Here is a 21,469-nt window from a genome sequence, read left to right as displayed (position 1 = left end):
AATTGTGCGGGTTTCTGATTTTTGCATTACAAACTTGTTGACTCCACAAACCACGGCCGTGTGAGTTCGCGAAGTACAAGTAAAACAACACAGTTTGATGAATAATAAATCATTACACTATTCTAACTTTCGTTACCACATTGATTTGATAGCAAACGCTGGGTTTCAGCCCAAAGCGCCCATTCTATAGTCAATGTTTCACACTAAAACGGGCGATTGGACAGCAACAAAGAATTTCAGAACTTGCAAACATTATACGTGACTACTGTTTTTATTTATTACTTGGATTTACTGTTAATTGCTGGCCGTTGCGTGCGTTTGATTGGTAAGAACACTCATGAAGTAACAAGCAGGCTATAGTTTGCTGATGTTATTGCACAATCACTGACTCAAGCAGAAGATAGTGTAGAGTGTGTATGCCTTATGCCAAAGCTTTTGTGGTTTGCACAGCTTCGTAAAGCCGCGATCTCACTACGGTGCATCTTTCTTTAAAGACAGTGTACAATATTGGTAAATGTCAAAGACCAGTCTTCTCACTTGGTGTATCTCAACATATGCATAAAATAACAAACCTGTGAAAATTTGAGCTCGATCTCTCGTCGGAGTTACGAGATATCTATGAAAGAAAAAAACACCCTTGTCACACGAAGTTGTGTGCTTTCAGATGCTTGATTTCGAGACCTCAAGTTCTAAACTTGAGGTCTCAAAATCGAATTCGTGGAAAATTACTTCTTTCTCCAAAACTACGTCACTTCAGGTGGAGCCGTTTCTCACTATGCTTTATACTATCAACCTCTCCCCATTACTCGTTACCAAGTAAGGTTTTGTGCCAATAATTGGTTTGAGTAATAACCAATAGTGTCCACTGCCTTTAATAATAAAAATACAGTAGCAAAATTACCGCATCACTCAGTGTTAGAAAAGCGGAAAGATCTTACACACAATGATTGTTTTGTTGATGTTTCATTTGAAGTGGATTGATTTAGCTTACTTAAATGTTGCTTGATATTCTCGACTTTCCGTTTTTAGGAAATGCATTTGAGGTGAGCATGTTAATCGGTAACTGCGTGTCCCTTCTCTCTGGTGGCATAATCACTGTATGTTTCAGCTTTGCCACTGGAAAAAGGTTAACTGAAGAAGAAAGTTTAGAAATCTGGGAGAAAACTCGGGACATCGACAATCCACTTTCACCGTGGACTGAGTTGTATGTCAGGTGCGTATAATGCTTCATAATCTGTAAAATACCGGCTCTCCGTTTATTGCTTTCTAAAAGAAGAATTCTATGAAGCTTTACGGAAAACGACAAGAAGGAGTAAGGTTTATTAATCATACTTTATTTTATTCATAAGTAAAAGGGCCCGATTTGCTTAACAGAATCTCATTAATATATTATTGTCAAAGAAAAATATCACATCGAGAAAAAAAGAGCTCAATACGCATATATATTTTGTCAGTTCAAATTTGATATAAGAGTGGTGTCTGAAACACGCTTTTTCCACCAGCAAGTAATGTTTGTTTTTCTTGTTTACTTGTAGGGAATTCAACATAACTGACGTGAAGTTGGTGTATAACAGGCCGTCGTTGGCTCAAATGCTTCAAGAATTCAAGCGGACAAGGTACGCCGTGCTCATTATCGGCGTGGGAACTACTGTTATGTTGGTTCTTGTCTGGCCAATTATTATGTCTTCATTACTCATAATTACCGATGTGCAATTTCAACACTGGATCAATTTGACGGATACTTGGGCATTTACTGCCGCTGTGTTTATCATTACTGTGCCTCTCGTGACAGAGGTCAGAGACATTATACAACAGTTCAAACACAAGAGGGCGCGAGTTCGGGTCGCTCCAACGACAACTGGCTCTGCAGAGTCACGTATCGCTGAGGAACGAGCTTGACTTGAGCTACAACATGTAATGGTAGAGTTGCAATGAAAACGGGAAAAATCTCACAACGCGGACAAAATAAAAGATGGCACTGTACCACGTGTTCCGCCACAGTAAGCTAAGGTCTATACCGAGATTAGACTATACGTGAAGGTGTTAATTCAAAACTTAAAAAGGCAAAGAAAGTAAAAATTACAAGAAAAGAAAAAGGCAATAGAAAAGTAAGTCCAAACCCTCTTCTGACCCGTGCATGCATATATAATAACCTTAACAAACACTTAATCATAACTAATAACATTTGTTTTTTAGTTGATAGGGCTATACTGTTGGTTCAGTGAGTACTTATCTATAGACCTGTCTCAGAACTAGGATGTTTCTCCAAAATTTAGTTTAATTAGATAAAACTGCAGTGTGAAGACTTAATTATTCTTTCTTCACAAAATTACAACGAGCCTTTACCTCGACCATTACTGCGCAGCCAATACCGGGTTTAATTGCATTGTTAGTCCATTAGACACCAGTCTTATCACGTATCTCAGAATAGGCATATAATAACAAACCTGAAAAATGTTGAGCTCAATCGGTCATCGAAGTTGCGATATAATAGTGAAAGAAAAACAACCTTGTCACACGAAATTGTGTGCTTTCAGATGCTTGATTTCGTGACCTCAAAATCTAATTCTGAGGTCTCGAAATTACATTCGTGGAAAATTACGTACTTAAGAGGGAGCCGTTTCTGACAATGTTTTATACTATCATGGTTTGGGAGCACTGCACTAAACCGTGCTAGACTCAAGCCCCGTTCTCGTGCGAGAGGTCCTAAATCACATCCGCCTTCAGAATGTACCTACAGTCTTTTCGCAGGTCACCAAATTTCTTTTTTCCTTTTATCTGCAATTATTCATCGTTTTTCGTGCGTGACCTCTGTGTGAATATATAATTAGTCCAAAGGGCTTCTGAAATTCAGTCTTTTCGACCTTATCTGAAAAGTATTGACAGATATTATGTAGCAATACATTAAAATGAAGAGCATATATGTCGATTTGTATGAAAAAAATCAGTGCAACTCCTGTTTTAAAAAGATAAATTTTGTATGTAAAAATGGCTTCAAAAAGAAAGAAACCAAGTCACAAAAACACGAAAGAAATGTTACAAACGAGACCGGATCGTAGCTAGTCCAGTCATGATACAGCAATTTCCACCAAAAGTCAAATACTCCCGTTACGAAAAAATCGACCATTAAACAGCATGGTTTTCATGCACGGTGATTGGCTGACGATGACATCATCCATTGATGTAGCAGCTTGCTGTTTTTCGTGGGTATGGTTCCCCGATCGCCAGGCTAGCGTTAGTCAATAACAAAAGTGGCTGTCTACTATGAGCTGAATGAGGGTAAACACTCAAAAGCGGGTTGTGGGGGGGGGGGGGGGGGGTAGCTGTGTTTAAAAAGTTCATGGGATGAATTGGGTTAAATTTCAATACATATTGATCTATTTGATGTATTACTGAATTAAAACTTTTAACATACTGTACAGTTATTTCAAATCATGTGTTTATTTCCCCGTATGTAATCTATTTATATTAAACATGGACTGATTCATATTAATGAGAGCAATACTAATTTTAAATCACGGTTTAATACTGCAGGATAAACAGTCACGTTGGGTTTCCACCGTTGCACTACTTATTTCTCAATAACATTTACTACTTTAGGGATTGCGGTGTTGTTTCGGCTGATATAGCCTCTGTACACCAATATCTACGTCATTATCATATTTGCGTTTAATCTAATTTCTCGGCACAGTTTGAAAAAAAACCCTACTCAAACATTGATGGGCTCTCTAAATGATTTTGTTTCTTTTGTGTTTATTTATCATTTGGTCATGTGTTTATTTTCTGCATTGCAATTTTGCTAAATTTGATCAGAAGAACAGGCTCCCGTTTTCAAGTTTAAACAAGTGTTTTTTTCGCAAGTTGGGAACCATTACGTCGCAATAGGGATTATTGAAGATAGTGTATCTTTGTTTCATTATACATACGGAGTGTCTCCTTGTTTGGCTTGTTCCTGGTTTCTTTCTTGTTTATAACATGTGTATAGGTTTGTATCATGACGAGCAAAACGCAGTCGGTGGATTCCAAGACAGCATAAAGATTCCTAAGATTAGGTTACAATATCTGGGGCATACGGTGATGTTTTTGAATAACACTCGAAACTAATTCAAGTTTTCAAAATGGTCTAAAAATAGTTTATATGAAAGGTTAACTAAAAGCTTTATTGTACAGCTTACATGTTTAGAGACACTAGACACTATTGGTAAATGTCAAAGACCAGTCTTCTCACTTGGTGTATCTCAACGTAAATATGCATAAAATAACAAACCTGTGAAAATTTGAACTCGTCGAATTGTTCGTCGAAGTTGTCAGATAACAATGAAAGAAAACAAAAACACACACACCCTTGTCACACAAAGTGTTGTGCTTTCAGATGCTTGATTTCGAGACCTCCAATTCTAATACTGAGGTCTCGAAGTCAATTCGTGGAAAATAACTTCTTTTTCGAAAGCTACGTTACTTCAGAGTAGCTGTGTTTTATTCTTTCAGCAGCTCCCCATCACTAGTTACCAAAAATAAGATTTTATGCTAATACTTATTTTTTAGTAATTACCAATAGTGTCCACTGCCTTTAAGTTGTGCAAGCAATTGTACTTATACGGAGTACATACGACGACTGTATGGCGTGCACAATCATTTTAAATAGACATAATACAACTCCATTTTAATATAATCTGTTAAGTGCTCACATAACAATTTTGTTTGATTTAGAGTGATATAAATCATAGCAAACTAAAAGGTCAAACATGTTAGATTGCTTACTCCTAACGGTCACGGTGTAGTAATTACACATCCAAAATTCAGCCAAAAGACCCTCGTCACACGAAAAGTATATTCCCAGTAAACACACAAACGTCTGCCCAAGCTCGTCCCAACAAAAGGAAAACATTTGTTGTAACTCTCCAGTTGGGCACACAACAGAAGGGAACAAATGATGGGATCTCGTTGGCACGTCATGAATATGCTGACCTGAATCTGAGACATTTTCAGCGCCTCATAACAACTCAATGCGCCAATAAGATCCCATGAAATTAATATGAAAGAACTTGCAACCCTTAAAGAAATTTTAGTGGGTGGGATATTATTGGCACAGAGAGACAATAGAACTTAACCAAATTTCACCAATATCTTGCGTTTTCGCACCTTCGTAACTTTGCGCGTCAACAACAAACAAATAATTTAACGACAGCCAGGTGCAGACACAGTTTTCGTTTAGTGACAAAATGTAACAAGAATCTTGGGATCTCTGAAATTTGCATGTTAACAGATTTTGTGGAAATGTTTCAAGTATGGCCAGTCCACACATTGTAAGTGTAGCGACAACATTCACTTTACTTAGTATTGTGAGTATCTGCGCACAAATATGAAGTAGGTCAAAGGTCATACGTGACTACATACATGTGTACTATCTTAGGCGATTGGTCGTCCTCATGAAATACACGCGCCAACATAATCCCATTGAATTGTCTTCATTATATGATTACATGTATAGAGATTCTCAACACTCAAAAAGCAAAAACCATGATGGGAATCGTGTGGCGCTAACAAATATTTCGAGCCGAATGTCACCACAGCACAATGCTTGTGATTGTACCATGAAGTACCGTCATGCATATCCTTATACATTTCTATGGCAACCGAAAGTGGGAAGTATACCCCATCTTTCAAAAAGTTGGCTAACCATGCAGGAGATGGTTTTCCAAAACGAAATTTGGTCCAGATGATAGAGACTGGAATTTTATTTAAATAGATGTGGATAATGATCCCAATTATTAATTGTCACTTGAAGTCTGTTTAGAAACACTAACATGACAAAACAAAACATTGATTGGACCTTGTTGGCGCATGTCGAGCTTATAACCCAAAGAACCCCCCTATAGAATACTTGAACAATATTGCTCTGGCTTGGGTTGTTCTGTTTTTGCAAAATTTAAGACACGGCGAAGAAAGAATTCATCAGAAATTGAATTAATGTATACTATTATTTTTCTTTATTTTCATTGGTTAATCACTTTGAGCGACAGAAACAAACTAAATATTTTGATTTCGATTATTAATAAGTTATTTTATTTCATACAGTGTTATGTCATCAATGACTCGGGTCCGGCTGGGTCCTGACACAGTTCTGGTTCAGTGTAACCCGGATTTTGTATCATACTGGTGTGTTATGTCATCAATGACGCGGGTCCGGCTGGGTCCTGACAAAGTTCTGGTTCAGTGTAACCCGGATGTTGTATCATACTGACTCGAAATTTTGTAAACTATTACCTCTAAATCTAAGTCAAAAACACTGTTCAGGTAAAAGCCTCATCAAGAAATAGGTCTTGATCCCGTGCTGTAAAAAGTTGCCAATTACATATCAGCAATAAATCAGAAAACAGGTTTACCAGAATAAGGCTAGAAGCCAAAACTACCATGTCGCTGAGTACAATGTTATTGGTATCCTGCTCATTTCTGCTTAGAAGCAAATTGTTATTCAATATGTTCTGCTTAAGCAGCTTTACACATAAACAAAAACACGGCGTACTGCATATCAAAAAGACATGATTATTGTTCCATTTGTTAGCTCAATCGAGGCTTTTCTTTCCCGTTGCACAAAATAGTCTACTTTCAGATGCCTCAAGCTTTTTCACGACTCAAATTTTGGGTCAAAATCTTTCTAAATAAATAATTTCAAAAACTGATCGTTGCCAACACTATTTTATTATACCGAAAGCTCTACAGCGTTCAATACTCAGTGTTTTTTTAATAATTTTTAAAAATTAATATTCTTGAGTAATTACCAATACTGTCCCTTTAATTGTCTGAATCCCTCTATTGGTTGTGATCAGAGTATGTTTAGATCGTGCTGACGCATCCAAGGTCGCGGCTTGCGACGGTGATCCCAATTGCCTTGGCCGAGACAGCGAAACATGCATGAAAGCTCCCACTGCTCGAGATATTGATGTCTGATACCTTTACACAGGCACTTGCAAGTTTTCCGACTCCCGGGATAGGTGCACAGATTGCTGGTGGGTTCGTGGCTGAGTATAAGAAGAAATGTTGACTATCGTTATTTATAAGTTTTTTTTTAAACATAGGATTAAAGCGCCTTAATCGCACAGCTGATTTATTGCCAGTATAATTATTTGTATTGTGGCATCACACTTTACTAAGCAAACCAATTTTGCAGTTAAGATCAATTAAATTATTAGCTCTTGAGAAATCGGCCCCAGGCCACACTTATTTTGTTTTCTCTTTCTTTTAGGGAGGGGGGGGGGGGGGGGCTATAACTTTACCTGAAAGTGTTTCGTCAATAAAGTTGATACCGTTGATAGTGGCCATCAAATGGACCCCGATGGCGTCTGAGAGATACTCCGCAGAAACACACCCTGTTCAAATTGAATTATTTTCAACGAGTTAAAATTGACAAAATCCCCCTGTCTGACACCATCAAACGATAAATCATGGCTGCACTTTTTTTCGGAACTCTTGTTCTTCGTATTAAGTGATGTACAGATCTATTGTTTATAAACATCGAGCTGGTTGGCAATATTGGTAGTAGTTACTTCTCCCAAAAAACACTAATAATGTGGGTTTATGTTTGACCCATGTTGAGTGTGCGTGGTGCCATTGCCATGTATGACACTGGAAGGTGCATAAACTTACACAGTACTCGGATTAAAGCTGATTTCTGACAGAACTAGAGAGTGAATTTGAAAACTTACGGAGTCAGCACGTAGTTGGCCTGTGTAGAGCTGGTGTGAAAATTCCTTTGTATCTTCTGTAATCAGCAGTTATTATTGCAATGGCGATAAAAGACCCATGACACTATTTTTTTTTTTTTTTTTTTTTTTTTTTTACTTTGGCAGCATTTCAGACCGAAACGTATATTTTTTAACAAAAGAAATGCTAAAATAAATATAAATCAGTTTTAAATTATGAAAATTGATTAATAATAAACGAATTTTATATAGCGCTTTTCATAGCCCGATGGGCGTCTCCAAGCGCTTCCAACATTACTCATAGAAAAGTAGAGTTCAAATAAATAAATAAATAAATAAATACAAAATGGCAGCCGTTCAACTATTAAACTGTTTAAAGTTAACAGCATTCAAATACTCAAAAATACAAAAGACTCGACTATATATTCTGATGTTTACTTAATTTAAAATTTTAAATAATGTTTTTAAATATTCACACAATTTAAAATTCAAATTATTAATCCAATTGTTTAAATATTTCAGCGTTCAAATAGTCAAATAACCAAAAGTGTTGTTTGTGCTTTTTTACCTTTACTGATTTCACTCACCATTAACGTTGATATGTTTATTATAGAAGCCCAAGTTGACAGTAAACCCAAATTCAAAGCAACATGTGGCCAGATCTCCTGAAGCTGAACACTGCCCATCCGTAGGGCGGTAATTCTCAAGGGATACTGAAACAGCTGAAAAGTACCCCAGAAAAAAAAACACAACAACGGTTAAACATAAAATACATCTTAAGCGTCCCCGCCCGCTGATGGGGCTGCCCGCCAGCTGATGAGGCTGCCCACCCGCTGATGAGACTGCCCGCAACTTCGACGACCAATTGAGCTCAAATTTTCACAGGTTCGTTATCTTATGCATATGTTGAGATACACCAAGTGACTTCGTTTGGTTCTACAACATGGAAGAATGTCGTAGTTCACACGAACTTAATGAAAATCATAATTTGAGTGATATTGAGTGAAATTTTGTATTCTACTCTTACAATAATCATCAAGGCAGTGGACACTATTGGTAATTACTCAAAATAATCATTAGCATAAAACCTATCTTGGTAACGAGTAATGGGGAGAGGTTGATAGTATACAACACGGTGAGAAACAGCTCCCTTTTTTCCACGAATTTGATTTCGAGACCTCAGATTTAGAATTTGAGGTCTCGAAATCAAGCATCTGAAAGCACACCATTTCGACGACCGATTGAGCTCAAATTTCCTCAGTTTTGTTATTTTATGCATAATCAAAAACATTTGAGATACACCAACTGTGAGGGCTAGTCTTTGACAATTACCGAAAGTGTCCAGTCTCTTTGAGTGGCTAATCTAAAAGTTGTTCCCCTATTACACGACAGTTAAATTGGGGGATACATTTCGAGATTCAACTTACGGTCTCCGGGTGCAAGGCCGAAATCTTCTGCAGCATTTGCCTTTATAATGACTGCCGCCATTTTGTAGAAAAAGTCCTCTTCCTCCTGTGTCATCGCTGACTCTGCAACGTCATCATTGTTGATCTATAAACAAAAAAGTCAAATTTATTACGTCAAAACGGAAAGAACAAAAGAAAAAAAAAACCACGCAGCCACCATTAATTCGAATCGTTTACAAAGAAAAGCTTCCCAGCTCCCTGGCGGGGAGTGTATACGCAGCCTGTATAACATACGCTACTCGGCTAAATCAATCACGAGAACCATCTCATTGCCCTATCAAGTACCCATTTACCCCTGGGTGGAGAGAAGCAATTATAGTTAAGCCTGTTTTGCATTTGCATCGGATCAACTTCAAATAGATTGTATAGTTATCTTATATGTATGTTAACTGACGGTAAGATGTTTTTTTTTTTGCGGGAAAATGGCAGCCATCTGCAAAAATTATATAATAATAATAATAATAATAATAATAATAATAATAACAACAGGTATTTAGAAACGCTCCCCATAGAAAACTATATCACAGCGCTTACAAAAACTGAAAAATAAAAGCACAATTAAACAATTACACAAACTTATCGAAAAAGCTACATACACAATGTTTGAAAAGCATGAGAAAAAGAGAAAAGCCTAAGCAGGGAAGAGATGTGTTTTCAGAAGTTTTTTTCATAAAGGATTAAAACAACAAAACGGTTTCAAAAACGAAATTAAAGTACTGTTTTGCCTTATAACAGTACAACCAGGGACGAATAAAAGAGGATCAAAAGACACTCAACGTCATTTTGTACAAAGCTTTTAAATGGTGCTATTTCATTTAGACCACAGCGCGTGTAATAACAAACAAACAAGCATATATTGCAAATAACATCATCGTGAACAGGTTTGAGGTGTGCGTGGTGATGAGAAGGTTGATTTGCTTTCAGCAAGAAGTGTTTTGCTTGAGCAACGTCAAACTTTCTAGCTTGACTGTAAAGTAAACTATGATGTGAGATATCATTCGCATAATATTTAATATATTAACTTACACCAATAGTTTGAATTGAAAGTCATTAAAACCCGAGTACACACTAACCTGAACGGACTTGGCAGTCGCAGAAATTGTAAAAATGACCAGCAGTGCGGCCAACTTCAACAACCAGCTCATGTTGAGGAAAAAAGGCTATGAAAGATGCGGATAAGAAGTCAATGAAAGCCAACCACCTCTGTGGGAGCAGAAGAATTATCTGAGGAAAGCTTTTCAGGCACTGCTTTATATAGATATTTAGGAATCCTTTTATTTGTAAACATAAGCTACCTGTCTAATACTCGTTTATTTAACAAGAGAAAACTGGGGGCCGGATCTTAGGTATAATATGAAGGTAGTATTGCGTAATGTGATGCAATAATGTGCTGGTTGGGGACGAGTTCAAAATTAAACAAGCGGTAACTCGGGGGCTTTTTAAGAATCACCCGAGGTAATACACAGGGTTTTTACTGCCTTGCATACGAACAATAGAGTCATGAATATCCGTCTGCACATGCTGGGTCAACTTGGTCGTGGATGGGTGACCGCGGATACAAAGAGCAATTTAACAAAAGGCAAGATTTGTGCGTGGGATTACGTCAGCAAGGGGTTATCGGATTAGTGACAGCTGCCTGGCTGCTCCAATAAATGTTCTACTGATCCATTAACAAATTATGATTATGAATGATAAGCCCAAAATATTGTTATTTTAGATGTCTCGAATCGTTCTTGTCTACCAAAGTGTTCTATAATTCATTTTTTGATCGGTCAAAATCGGCCACTGAACAGCAAATTTAGCTATTAAAACGATATACCTAACAATATTTTATTGCAGGTCGTCGTGTTCGTGACCATCGTTGCGTTGTTGAAGAGACGGTTCATAAACACGTTCCGATTCCTCCAAACTGAATATACCATACTTAGGATACTTTACTCTCTGAATTCACAATGCTAAGACGGACGAATTTGTTTTAGTCGTTTCTGTTACTGTTTATAAGTACTGAATTAAGTTTACGTCTCATTTGTTTTCTTCAAAATGTTGAGATTTAGCTTTTCAACCAAATGAATAGCTACCACAACCAAAGACTGTTGATGAAAACAAAACAAAACAACAACACAATCAATTGCTATTATTATTCTCGACTGCGGCTTTTTTATTCTTTCTTATGATTGTTGTCTTCCTTACAGTTGCAGACACACATTAAAAAGAATTGATTTGCAATTAGAGTAGATATATGAGAGTCTATTTGTAGTAATATATGATATGACTATAATAGGAGTATATAAATTTAATAATAAAGACAATAATATCAATACGTGTAATTTTTGCGTTTGTATTATTAGTAATATTGCTCCCTCTCTTTTGTTTTACTTTTTCATTGTATATTGACATGCGCATTTGATCAGCGCTGTCTGGAATTATCGCATTACAAATTCTCCAATGCTCGATGCCAAGACAGCTTTTAAGTCAACATTTGTTTTTTGAAGTAATTACCAAACGTGTACCTTCCTTTTTAAAAGCTGAAAAGAAACCCCAGTCGGGCGATCTTTTACATAATAAAAACTACTTATCGGTCCAAACTTTAATAAAAGATTGAAGAATGTTTTCTCTTGGGGAAAAATAATAGCAAGGACAGTCAGGGCATTTCCCAAGATCTTTTTCCACGTATGACGGCATTGTCTCTAGGTTTACCAGGTCGTTGGACAAGGCAGTGAGTTCAAGGTTTGTCATGTAGTGCTGAGGTTGTGTTGGCGATTCCTTCGGCAGCAGTATGATCCCGCGATTCTTCCGAATTTCTCCAACTGATTTGACAGCACTCACTGGGTGTGTGGAACAAAAACTACAGTTCAAACCCAAGCACTTTACAAGTGAGAGTTCTCTGGGTCGCTTGTAAACGTGCTTGAGAGCAAATGACATTTCCTCATAAATGTCCGCGTTTTCCAAGAATTTGGCTTTCGAGCCCGATGACACTAATGGGTGAATTGTCTCATAGTCATTGAATGGCTCGGGTGGGTGATTGCAGGGGTGGTGGGAGGAGGAGATTCGAAAACCATCAAATGTCTGACCATCCCAGAATGGTAAATAAATGATGGCGCTGTCCAATTCAGTGACATTTTGAGATTGTTGACTTGATACCATAGGTGGGTGGGGCCCATGTCAGTTTAAATAAACTGCGCCAATAAAGTATCTAAACACTAACAAATGGTCAGATATATCGGAACCTGAAATAGTATGCCAAAAAATAATTATTCATTTCTATTCACCGTTAATTTCTGCACATTTTGACACATCTTGTGTTGCGCTACGATGTTGTTTGGTGGATTTATGGGCACTTGAGTGGCTTAAGGTCGAATTTCAAAAGTTGTAAAAGCCCCTATTCAAGCTAAATCGTTATATTGTGACGAGTAAGATCAGCGTTTCTTTTGCCCGCCCTTTATAAATGATTTGTTTGTCGCGTTTTGGATAAATCGGTTGCGATGAACATCAGCAATAATTGTCAGTAACCAAGCAAAGGGGTCAAAGATGGGAAGCATACAACAAAGTGGGTTAAGAGCCAGAATCCCTGATTATGGTAAGACAGGGAAAGGTGTTTCAAGATAACAGGAAAGATGGCTCAACTGACCAAACAGGAAAGAGGACGGATCGTTGGTTTGATAGAAGCCGGTATGTCGATTCGAGCTGCAGTTCATCAAGTTGGAACGTCACCAGCGACGGTCAGTAAAATGGTGGAATGGCTACCAAGCTCAGGGAAATGTGGACGACCTGCCAAGGAGTGGCCGCCCGAGTGTGACTTCTGCAGCAGAAGAAAGTGAACAAGTCCACCAAGCCTGACACCACTCTCGAGGGATTGCGACGCATCCTGATCAAGAAATGGCAGGGGATTGACCAGGGACAGATCAGATGTCTCGTTGGGGGTATGAGAAGACGACTCCTTGCCGTTCAGGACAGTGATGGAGGACACACCAAGTATTTAGGACAGGATATCAGCAGTTTTAGAGTTAAAGATACGGACATAAATTTCATGGTCAAGTAAACGAAACGAGTTTGTGTCTTTTGTCTTGATTTTGTCTGTGTGTGATGCTTGTGTGAGTTCCCTTCTGGAATTGGGGTGAATAGGGGCTTTTGCAACTTTTGAAATTCGACCTTAAGCCACTCAAGTGCCCATAAATCCACCAAACAACATCGTAGCGCAACACAAGATGTGTCAAAATGTGCAGAAGTTAACGGTGAATAGAAATGAATAATTATTCTTTGGCATACTAATTCAGGTTCCGATAAATCTGACTATTTGTAAGTGTTTAGATACTTTATTGGCGCAGTTTAGAATTGGTATATAAAAACAAGGTTACACAGTAAAGACATATGAAGACTCGTACCGATGGACCATAATCGGCTGTAGTTTCGATGAATAACATTTCTAACTTTAACGAAGCCCTTTTTATAAAGTTGAATGTTGTACTGATTTAAATCACACTTACTGTTTGTCAGTATTGTACTACACAAAGGGTTTCTTTTGAGAGTATGGTTAGACTACGTAAATTACTATGGTTTGAGCGAGCTCACGCGCCGCGATTTTTCGCGTGTGTGCACGGCGTGAACTCGGGCTGTGCCATGTGAGACCAAGAAGCTCAATCGGTCTTTTTACGAATAATATAAGGTGGCAAACTATTCCTTAAAAAGGATGCAGCTAAATACAAATTATTTGTTTACTAAGTTATTTGAATTGAATGCGAGACCTCAGCTGAAGTCTCGAATTTAAGAATTTAAAAGCTTTGTGTGACAAGGGTGTTTTTTTATTCTATCATTATCTCGCAACTTCGACGACCAATGAGTTCAAAATTTCAAAGGTTTATTATTTTATGCAGTACAGCAAGTAAGAAGGCTGGCCTTTGACAATTACCAAATGTGTCTAGTGGCTTTAAGTAAATGGGGGCAGCATGTAAACATAACAAAAAAACATGTTTTAAGACAGGGTTGCTGTAAAAATCAAAGATATTTTTAAAATGTTGGCAGACTTCAAAAAATTAATTTTTGTAAAACTCTATGTGTGAGTAGATATGGGTACACAAAACAAAAAAACACAAAATTCTCTCTATCGTTTTTAGTTCCATAATGATTCAAAAGCTACCTGAAAGTTTGTATAAGTCTGGGCTTTTTTTTCAACGCATATATTTGTTTTCTCCAATAATCACCACATGCCGTGTATAACATGCATTAATAACCCAAATTTTTGGGGTGTGTCGGGTCTACTCCCTGGCCTCTAGCGTCGCTTTGAAAATCCCAATAGCACTAATTTTTGTACGAGAGGACAGCCCTTGAAATTGTCCATCCAATGGTGCTAAACTTGTTTAGATTGAGCAATGATTTTGGGTCAAATTGGCCAGTTGTACTTTTGATTTTGTCTGTGCACAAAAATCCCGTAGGGAGGCTTGTTGAGTTCGTTTCGGAGCACAGCCGCCTACTTTTAATTTTCGGTATCAAGAAGTCTGGAAGCCGCTCTAAAACTTTGAAATTTGAATTCAGGGACATGACAGGATGACGCAGGTACAAACTGCATCTCTCTATCGTTTTTAGTTCCAGAATGATTCAAAAGCATAGCTGAAAGTTTTTATAAGTCCGGGCTTTTTTTCAACGCATTAGATTATATTTGTTTTCTCCAATAATCACCACATGCCGTGTATATCATGCATTAAATGTCCCAAATTTATGGGGTGTGTCGGGTCTACTCCCTGGCCTCTAGCGTCGCTTTGAAAATCCCCATAGCACTAATTTGTGTACGAGAGGACAGCCCTTGAAATTGTCCATCCAATGGTGCTAAACTTGTTTAGATTGAACAATGATTTAAGGCCAGTGATTTTCTCTGTGCACAAAAATCCCGTAGGGAGGCTTGTTAAGTTCGTTTCGGAGCACAGCCGCCTACTTTTAATTTTCGGTATCAGAGTGGAGGTTGTTGAAATCGTTTCTGAGCAACCCGCAAGAGCGATAGATTGAATTTCATTTTCCCGTCTTCATTAAAAAAAAGCATTCAAAAGTGAATACAACAAATGTTGGGACATGCATCCAGGTAATGACAATATTCGAGTGTTTTCCATAACATTTACCTAATTGCTATAGGTAATATTTATGCGTGAAACTTTACATCAACAGTTCAGCTACGAAAGTATCCCATTCTGTGTGTACTATACATTTGCGCATTGAAACCGACTTAAACACAACCTTCAAGGAAAAACGTATTTAGGACTTAAAATGCGGCAATATTGAATTTTGCTAGTTGTTTTAAACAGCTGGAATTTGATTTTTTTTTTACCCGTATTCCCCTTAACCTTAAACTTTTTGGGGGCGGGGCCTATAGCCCCCTCCCCCATTAGAACCGCGCCTGTGCTGATTCAACACTTTTGTTAAACAAAATTGTCGGCGTTTTCCACGAATTGCTTCCACTGTGGCAAGCAACCGAAACCAAGTTGAGTTTTGCCCGACATGCCTAATTGGTGGGGTGTGCCTTGTGCCTTGGGGTGTGTCCACAATGTTCAAAATCTTTAACACACTATTTTTCTCATGTACCAATTTACCCAATCCCCTTCTAAAATTCCCGAAAGAATTAATTTCTAAGTTCCACAGAACACAGCGAAAACACATATTTCGATCAACGATTGGCTCTGCATTGAAGGGGTGGGGGTAATTGCTATTGCTTTTACAATGAGTCGACCATAACTGTTTCATGATTTGGTGGTGGCGTTTGACACGAAATGCCGCCACTTTGCACTGGCTGAAATTTGGCAGGAGGTGTGCCCATAATGACCTCATAAGTTAACATACTATCTACTCTTGTACAGATCTATTCACAACCTGTAAACTCATGGAAATAATTAATAATCGACATACACAGAACATAATGAAAACACAATAAGAAGAAAGGGGGGCTTGCGATTGCTTTCACAGGGAGTCCACCACTCATGAAAATTTTGTGCTGGCGTATGCCATTGAATTGCAACCACTTTGGCAAGAAGCCAAACGCTGAACACTGCTGGTATGTGACAGATGGTGACCCTATGATTCTAATACACACTATTTCCCATTTGTACACAAAATACCAAACCTCTAAAAAATCCTCGAAGGAGTTCGTTCATGAGATTCCAGACCACAATGGAGACACATGAGGAGGGTGTTGGGGGGGGGGGGGGGGGGGGTATACATACATCTCAAACACCAAATGGCTGTGCAGTATGCCAACCTTAACAAAAGAACATTCTTGGTTCGTCATACAAAGAATGGCGAAGTTAATTTACTACAATACTTGGTCATCTTAAACCGTACTTCAGGTGGGTGAATGCTCTCGAAGTCACTGTATGTATTACGGTCAGCTTCCCAGTTCTTTAAGACAAAACCTTCAGTGCCGACACTAGTTTGTTTGCAATCTCCCTGGACCAGCCCGTGGGTTGACTTTTGATGGTATTCTTCGTAAAACCTGTACATTTGCGTTACGAGGAAACAAAGACAACATCACGGTCAGAAAGGCAACCCAAGTGGACAGGATTGTGATGGCCGAATGATGTGAAGTCCTTATTTCAATATTCAACTGGATCAATTTTTTTTTGTCTTTGGTAAGTTTCCTCTGTTCATTTGGACACAGAGCAAGCCCTTGCTTTGGCACACCAGGGACACAGTTTGCTGGGTTCAAGCTTCCTGGTCTCACTCATAGATGCTGGGACGGGCGCAGATGCTGGGTAGGGGCGCACAGATGCTGAAGGGTGCAAGTGCAATACGGCATTATGTTTTTGTACGTGAGGGCATGGCAATTGTCGCATTTTAAACTTGTGCGAGTTAAAATGTCTTCATCAACGATTACACATAGCACACAATTATGTGAGATTCTGTGAAATTTTCGAGGTGGTTCACTGCGTCTGAAAACAACTCGTCCCTGCAATTGCGCCAGAGAGCCAAGTTTGCTTTGTTTAGCTGTAAAACCAACAGATATCAAAATAGCCCCTTGCCCTACCTCACCAAGCTTCTGAACACCTAAAACCATTTTAATGTCTTGCTAAGTTTTCTGGTTTTAAAGGGTTTGGGTACTTTTTGTACACAAAACACAGTGTCCACAGATTTACATTAAACTTTCACCGTTTGAAGATAATGGTAATAGTTGCTGAGGTCCTGTAGTTTTTGAGTGAGTAAAACAATGTCATGGAATTACGTTTTTACATGCTAAAATAATTTTCGTCTCATGGTCACTGAAAATTATTTTCATGACATTGTTTTACTCATTTGTCAAAAACCACAACACTTCAGGAGGTAATAACTTCAGGGAAGCTTTCTACTATCATTCTCTTTAAACTGTGTCAGTTTAATGTAAATATGTGGACATTGTGTTTTTTTGGTCTACAAAAAGTATATAGACCCTTTAAATATATGTAGTCAAACTGTTTGTACATTTATGCCAGGCTTTTTGTTTTTGTGATTTTTTTTATCATATTGTTTTCACTTTGTTATAGAAAAACAAAGCTGCACAGGAAATATATGGGGAAACGCGCGCCGATGGGCCATAATCGGCTGTATTTTCGACTAAAAACGAAGCCCTATTATTAAGTTGAATGTTGTGCTGTTGATTTAAATCACTTTTGCTGTTTGATATTTCAAGTATTCTTCTACAAAACGGGTTCTTTTGAGAGTATTGTTAGATTACGTAAATTACTGAGGTTAGAGTGAGCTCATTCGCCGTGGATTTTGTGCTGTACACGGCGTGAAGTCGGGCTGGACCAATGGCCGAGACCGCAATTTTTAAAGCGTCCGACTCTAGCTACCCCTTCCAATTTAAAATAACTTGAGGGTGAAAATAAATGAATTTGCAGCTTCTTCAGGAGATTTGTATTTACAATGTTAGCAGCAAAATCATTACAACGAGGGCAATGAAACCACACTGACATCGTAAACACATGACATCGTGTTAACATTCTCGTGGAATTTCCTAGTTGGGCGACTGTTTGTTTTACCTGTTACTGGCATTGTTCAGCCATCCGTAAGGTCTCAAATAATGACAAAATCCGGAATATTCTTCGAATTGAGTCTTTATTGAGCCAGAAATTGCAACAGTAATCGTGTCTTCTTATGGCACATTTATATGCAGTACGCCGTGTTTGTTTACATTTTACCCACTATGTCACGTGAGGCACGGAGCGCAAGCGGTCTATTGATTATGACCATGAAAACACCAGTTTTTAAGCACCAACACTGTAGCGCAGTGCGTAAGGTGCTGGGACTGTTTCAGCAACTCGGATCACCCGGTCCGGGTTCGAATACCGTCTGTCTCTAATATAGATTCAAGGCTTTTTGCTGCCCCTGATGGGACAGTGTGATTGGGATCTGCCTTGTTTTCTCCCCTAAAGGGACAGGGCCCGCGTGGTGGCTAGGGTTCGAGGCAGGGGGGATGTGCTCTGGGTCGGATGCAAATCCTGAAGGGTTCTATATGGCAAAGGGGAGGGGCCAGTGTGTGCCATTAACTGAACCGGCGCCTGAATGCCTGACACTTCCGGAGCGTAACCTTTTATATTTTTCCACCAGATTAAATTTGCATTCTTCAATTTCTTTATTGTTCATTTTGTCTTACCCGCTGCCAAAACATTAGGACTCAAACTTCCTCTAGTTATCGGGCAACGTCGGTAGCCTAGTTGACAATACACTGCTCTTGAACTTCAGGGGTCCCGGGTTCGAATCCCACCCGAGGAACATGATATTTTGTTCACGGAATATTTTTGTTCACGGGACTCGGGAAAGTATCCTGAGTTTACAGTGCTAACACACATCGGTGTATGGGTCAAAAACAAAATTAATTTTCTCTATAATATTTATTTTTATATGTATTTATTGTTGTTATTATTTATCACGCATACTGGTATAACTGGTATGTATCTGGTAATTGTTTTAAACAGTGTTTACATTAATTAACTAGGTCAGACTTGTTCTCTCTAATACGAAGGCGGGTTCACTTTTGTTTGAAAAGGAGGGAGCTACTACTGCCTTAGTGAAAAGACATTGTTTTCGTATCTAATCTTGTTGGAAACTCTTGTGTTTTTTCTGTATAGAATAGTATCCTGTTTTATAAAGGAACGTTACAGAATTGGTAAGAAACAAAATCGTGAAACGCACAGATTTACATAAAACTTACATGGTCTAATGATAATAATTGTTGAAAACATCCCTTGAACTATTTATGTCTGAAATCTCATATTTGATAAGAAATAAATAATTTAACTTTGCGTTTGTTAATTTTTTTGTTTGCATCAATGTCATGCAAAATGTGTAATCGTTTTTTTACTATTTTCTCGTGACCCAGATGGCCGATCAGTTTGAAACTTTAACGGATTTGTCAGTTTATGTATATGGTGGATTACATAAATTGCTTACACTGCCAGCAACTATTTTGATTTTAAGATCAAAAGAGGGCCCTTGATATTAAAAGGAACAATTTTGTTTTAGTTTGTTGAGCATGAAACTGGGATCGAATTAACCCGTTGAAACTGTTTTTTTTTTGTCAGACAGCTCTGTGCACAAAACTCCCAAAGGGGATGCTGTTGAAATCGTGTCTGAGCAACCCCGCTTACTGGAGCTTTTTTTTATCATTCCTAGTTTTGTTTCTTACCAAGTTAATTTGCCTGAAAATTTTCCCACATTTTCCTCCCCTATTTTTATGCAAAATGGCGGCCATATTGAATTTTGAAATACTTTAAGTGTAAAAAAGTACCAACCTAACTTTATTAGCAAAATTTTGGCAGTCGGCTTGTTCTTTGTAGTTATGTCAATGAGAGATTTGTGTACGGTTTCAGGGGGAAAACGGCGGCCATTTTGTTTTTGACGTAAAAATGCACTTTCGCCGGGTAAAAATTGTATACACTATCTTGACTGTTGTTCAAAGTGTATAACTGCACATTTGCATGTAAAAATAAATAAAACACACCGAAAAGTTAAGGGTGCCACCCACCAAAAAATCTCCAGTTTTGTACGAGAGGAAAGCCTTTGAACATGGCAATCCGGTGGTGGTAAAATTTTGAAGAATGAGCATGATACTGAGATCGAAATTACCCGTTGTGAATTTTGTTTTTCTCTCCGACAGCTCTGTGCAGAAAACTCCCTTGAGCACCAAGGACTTGATGCGGGCCCCCTACTTGAGCTTTTTTTCTATCAAGAAGTGTGCAAGTCGCCTTAAACCTTTAAAAAATGGACGCAAGGAACATGCCAGGATGCCTAAGGTACAAACTGCATCTCCCTAGCATTTTTTGTACCAGAGTTATTCCAGAGCGTTGCTGAAAGTTTTTAATGGTCCGGGCCTATTTTTTGAATGACCCCCTTATTGTTGGTTGGACTGCGCCGTGTCTTTGTTTACGTTGTATACACGCACAGTGTACGTCAATTTCTAATGGGTGCCTGCTCGCGCCGTCATATCTGGCCCCGCCTTAAAAATCGTCAGAGCATTAAGTTTTGTACGAGAGGAAAGCCCTTGAACATGGCAATCCTGTGGTGGTAAAACTTTGAAGATTGAGAATGATACCTGGATCGAAATTACCCGTTGTACATTTTGTTTTTCTCCCCTACAGCTCTGTGTACAAAACTCCCATAGTGGAGGTTGTTGAAATCGTTTCTGAGCAACCCCGCAAGGCGGGACAAACTGTAACAGTATACTGTTCAGCTTCATCAAAGGTCTTAGCATCCGTCACAAGAAGGTAGCAATGATCACCAAAACTTGTCTATGGACTGATGCAGAACATGCATGGATATACCATCAGGAAATGCGTCTGAAGGAGAGCTGAAACAGTGAAGTTTGCCGCCATTTTGAGCGCCGAGTGATAGCGTCTGAACACGGCAGGACGTGTCTAACTCAGCAAGTGGTAAGCTGTTGTAAGCCGTACCCCGCCTGTCTATACTCTAAGTTTTTGAATGTATTTTGTTTCATTCCGAAACGGGGACGGTAACATTGTAATAAAAAATAACAATAAGTTAAGAAGTCATAAGGAAAGGAGTGTGAAAGGAACACGTTGCCTTGGATCGGTCGAGTTGGTCTTTGAAACGCGTGTGTAACAGTTTGTTATAAAATGCAAATGGTTTAAAAAGATGTTTTGAAAGTAGAATACAATGATCCACACACATTTGCCACAAAATTGCGTGTTTTTTCTATTACTTGACGAACTAACACGGTCGGCCATTTATGGAAGCAAAACATTTTGACTCCCCAAAAAGGCCGGCCGTGTTTGTCGACAAGTTATAAAAGGAAAACCACGCAATTAGTGTTTACTTAGAGTGATACTT

At 38.5% G+C, this 21,469-nt stretch overlaps 2 protein-coding genes across 2 annotated transcripts in view; one reads left to right on the top strand and one right to left on the bottom strand.

The window, feature by feature from the left end:
• Nucleotides 1–3,291, top strand: part of LOC139937818 (uncharacterized) — a 45,024-nt gene extending 41,733 nt beyond the window's left edge. The window contains exons 10-11 of the mRNA XM_071933143.1: nt 1,030–1,213; nt 1,536–3,291. Coding sequence (XP_071789244.1) covers nt 1,030–1,213; nt 1,536–1,899 — 548 coding nt within the window. The 3' untranslated portion in view covers nt 1,900–3,291. The remainder of the gene's footprint in view (nt 1–1,029; nt 1,214–1,535) is intronic.
• A 3,246-nt stretch (nt 3,292–6,537) lies between these two features.
• Nucleotides 6,538–10,462, bottom strand: LOC139937476 (uncharacterized). Its single transcript, XM_071932628.1, has 5 exons — nt 10,243–10,462; nt 9,131–9,254; nt 8,291–8,425; nt 7,278–7,370; nt 6,538–7,022 (listed from the first exon to the last, which is right to left on the bottom strand). Exons 1-5 carry the CDS (start codon nt 10,312–10,314, stop codon nt 6,838–6,840), a joined length of 609 nt encoding a protein of 202 aa, XP_071788729.1. The 5' UTR covers nt 10,315–10,462; the 3' UTR covers nt 6,538–6,837.
• Nucleotides 10,463–21,469: the final 11,007 nt, after the last annotated feature.

The sequence above is a fragment of the Asterias amurensis genome, chromosome 5 (assembly GCF_032118995.1).
Source record: "Asterias amurensis chromosome 5, ASM3211899v1".
NCBI lineage: Eukaryota > Metazoa > Echinodermata > Asteroidea > Forcipulatida > Asteriidae > Asterias > Asterias amurensis.
Note: the sequence above shows the minus strand (reverse complement) of the source record. Positions and strands in the feature narration are given on the sequence as shown.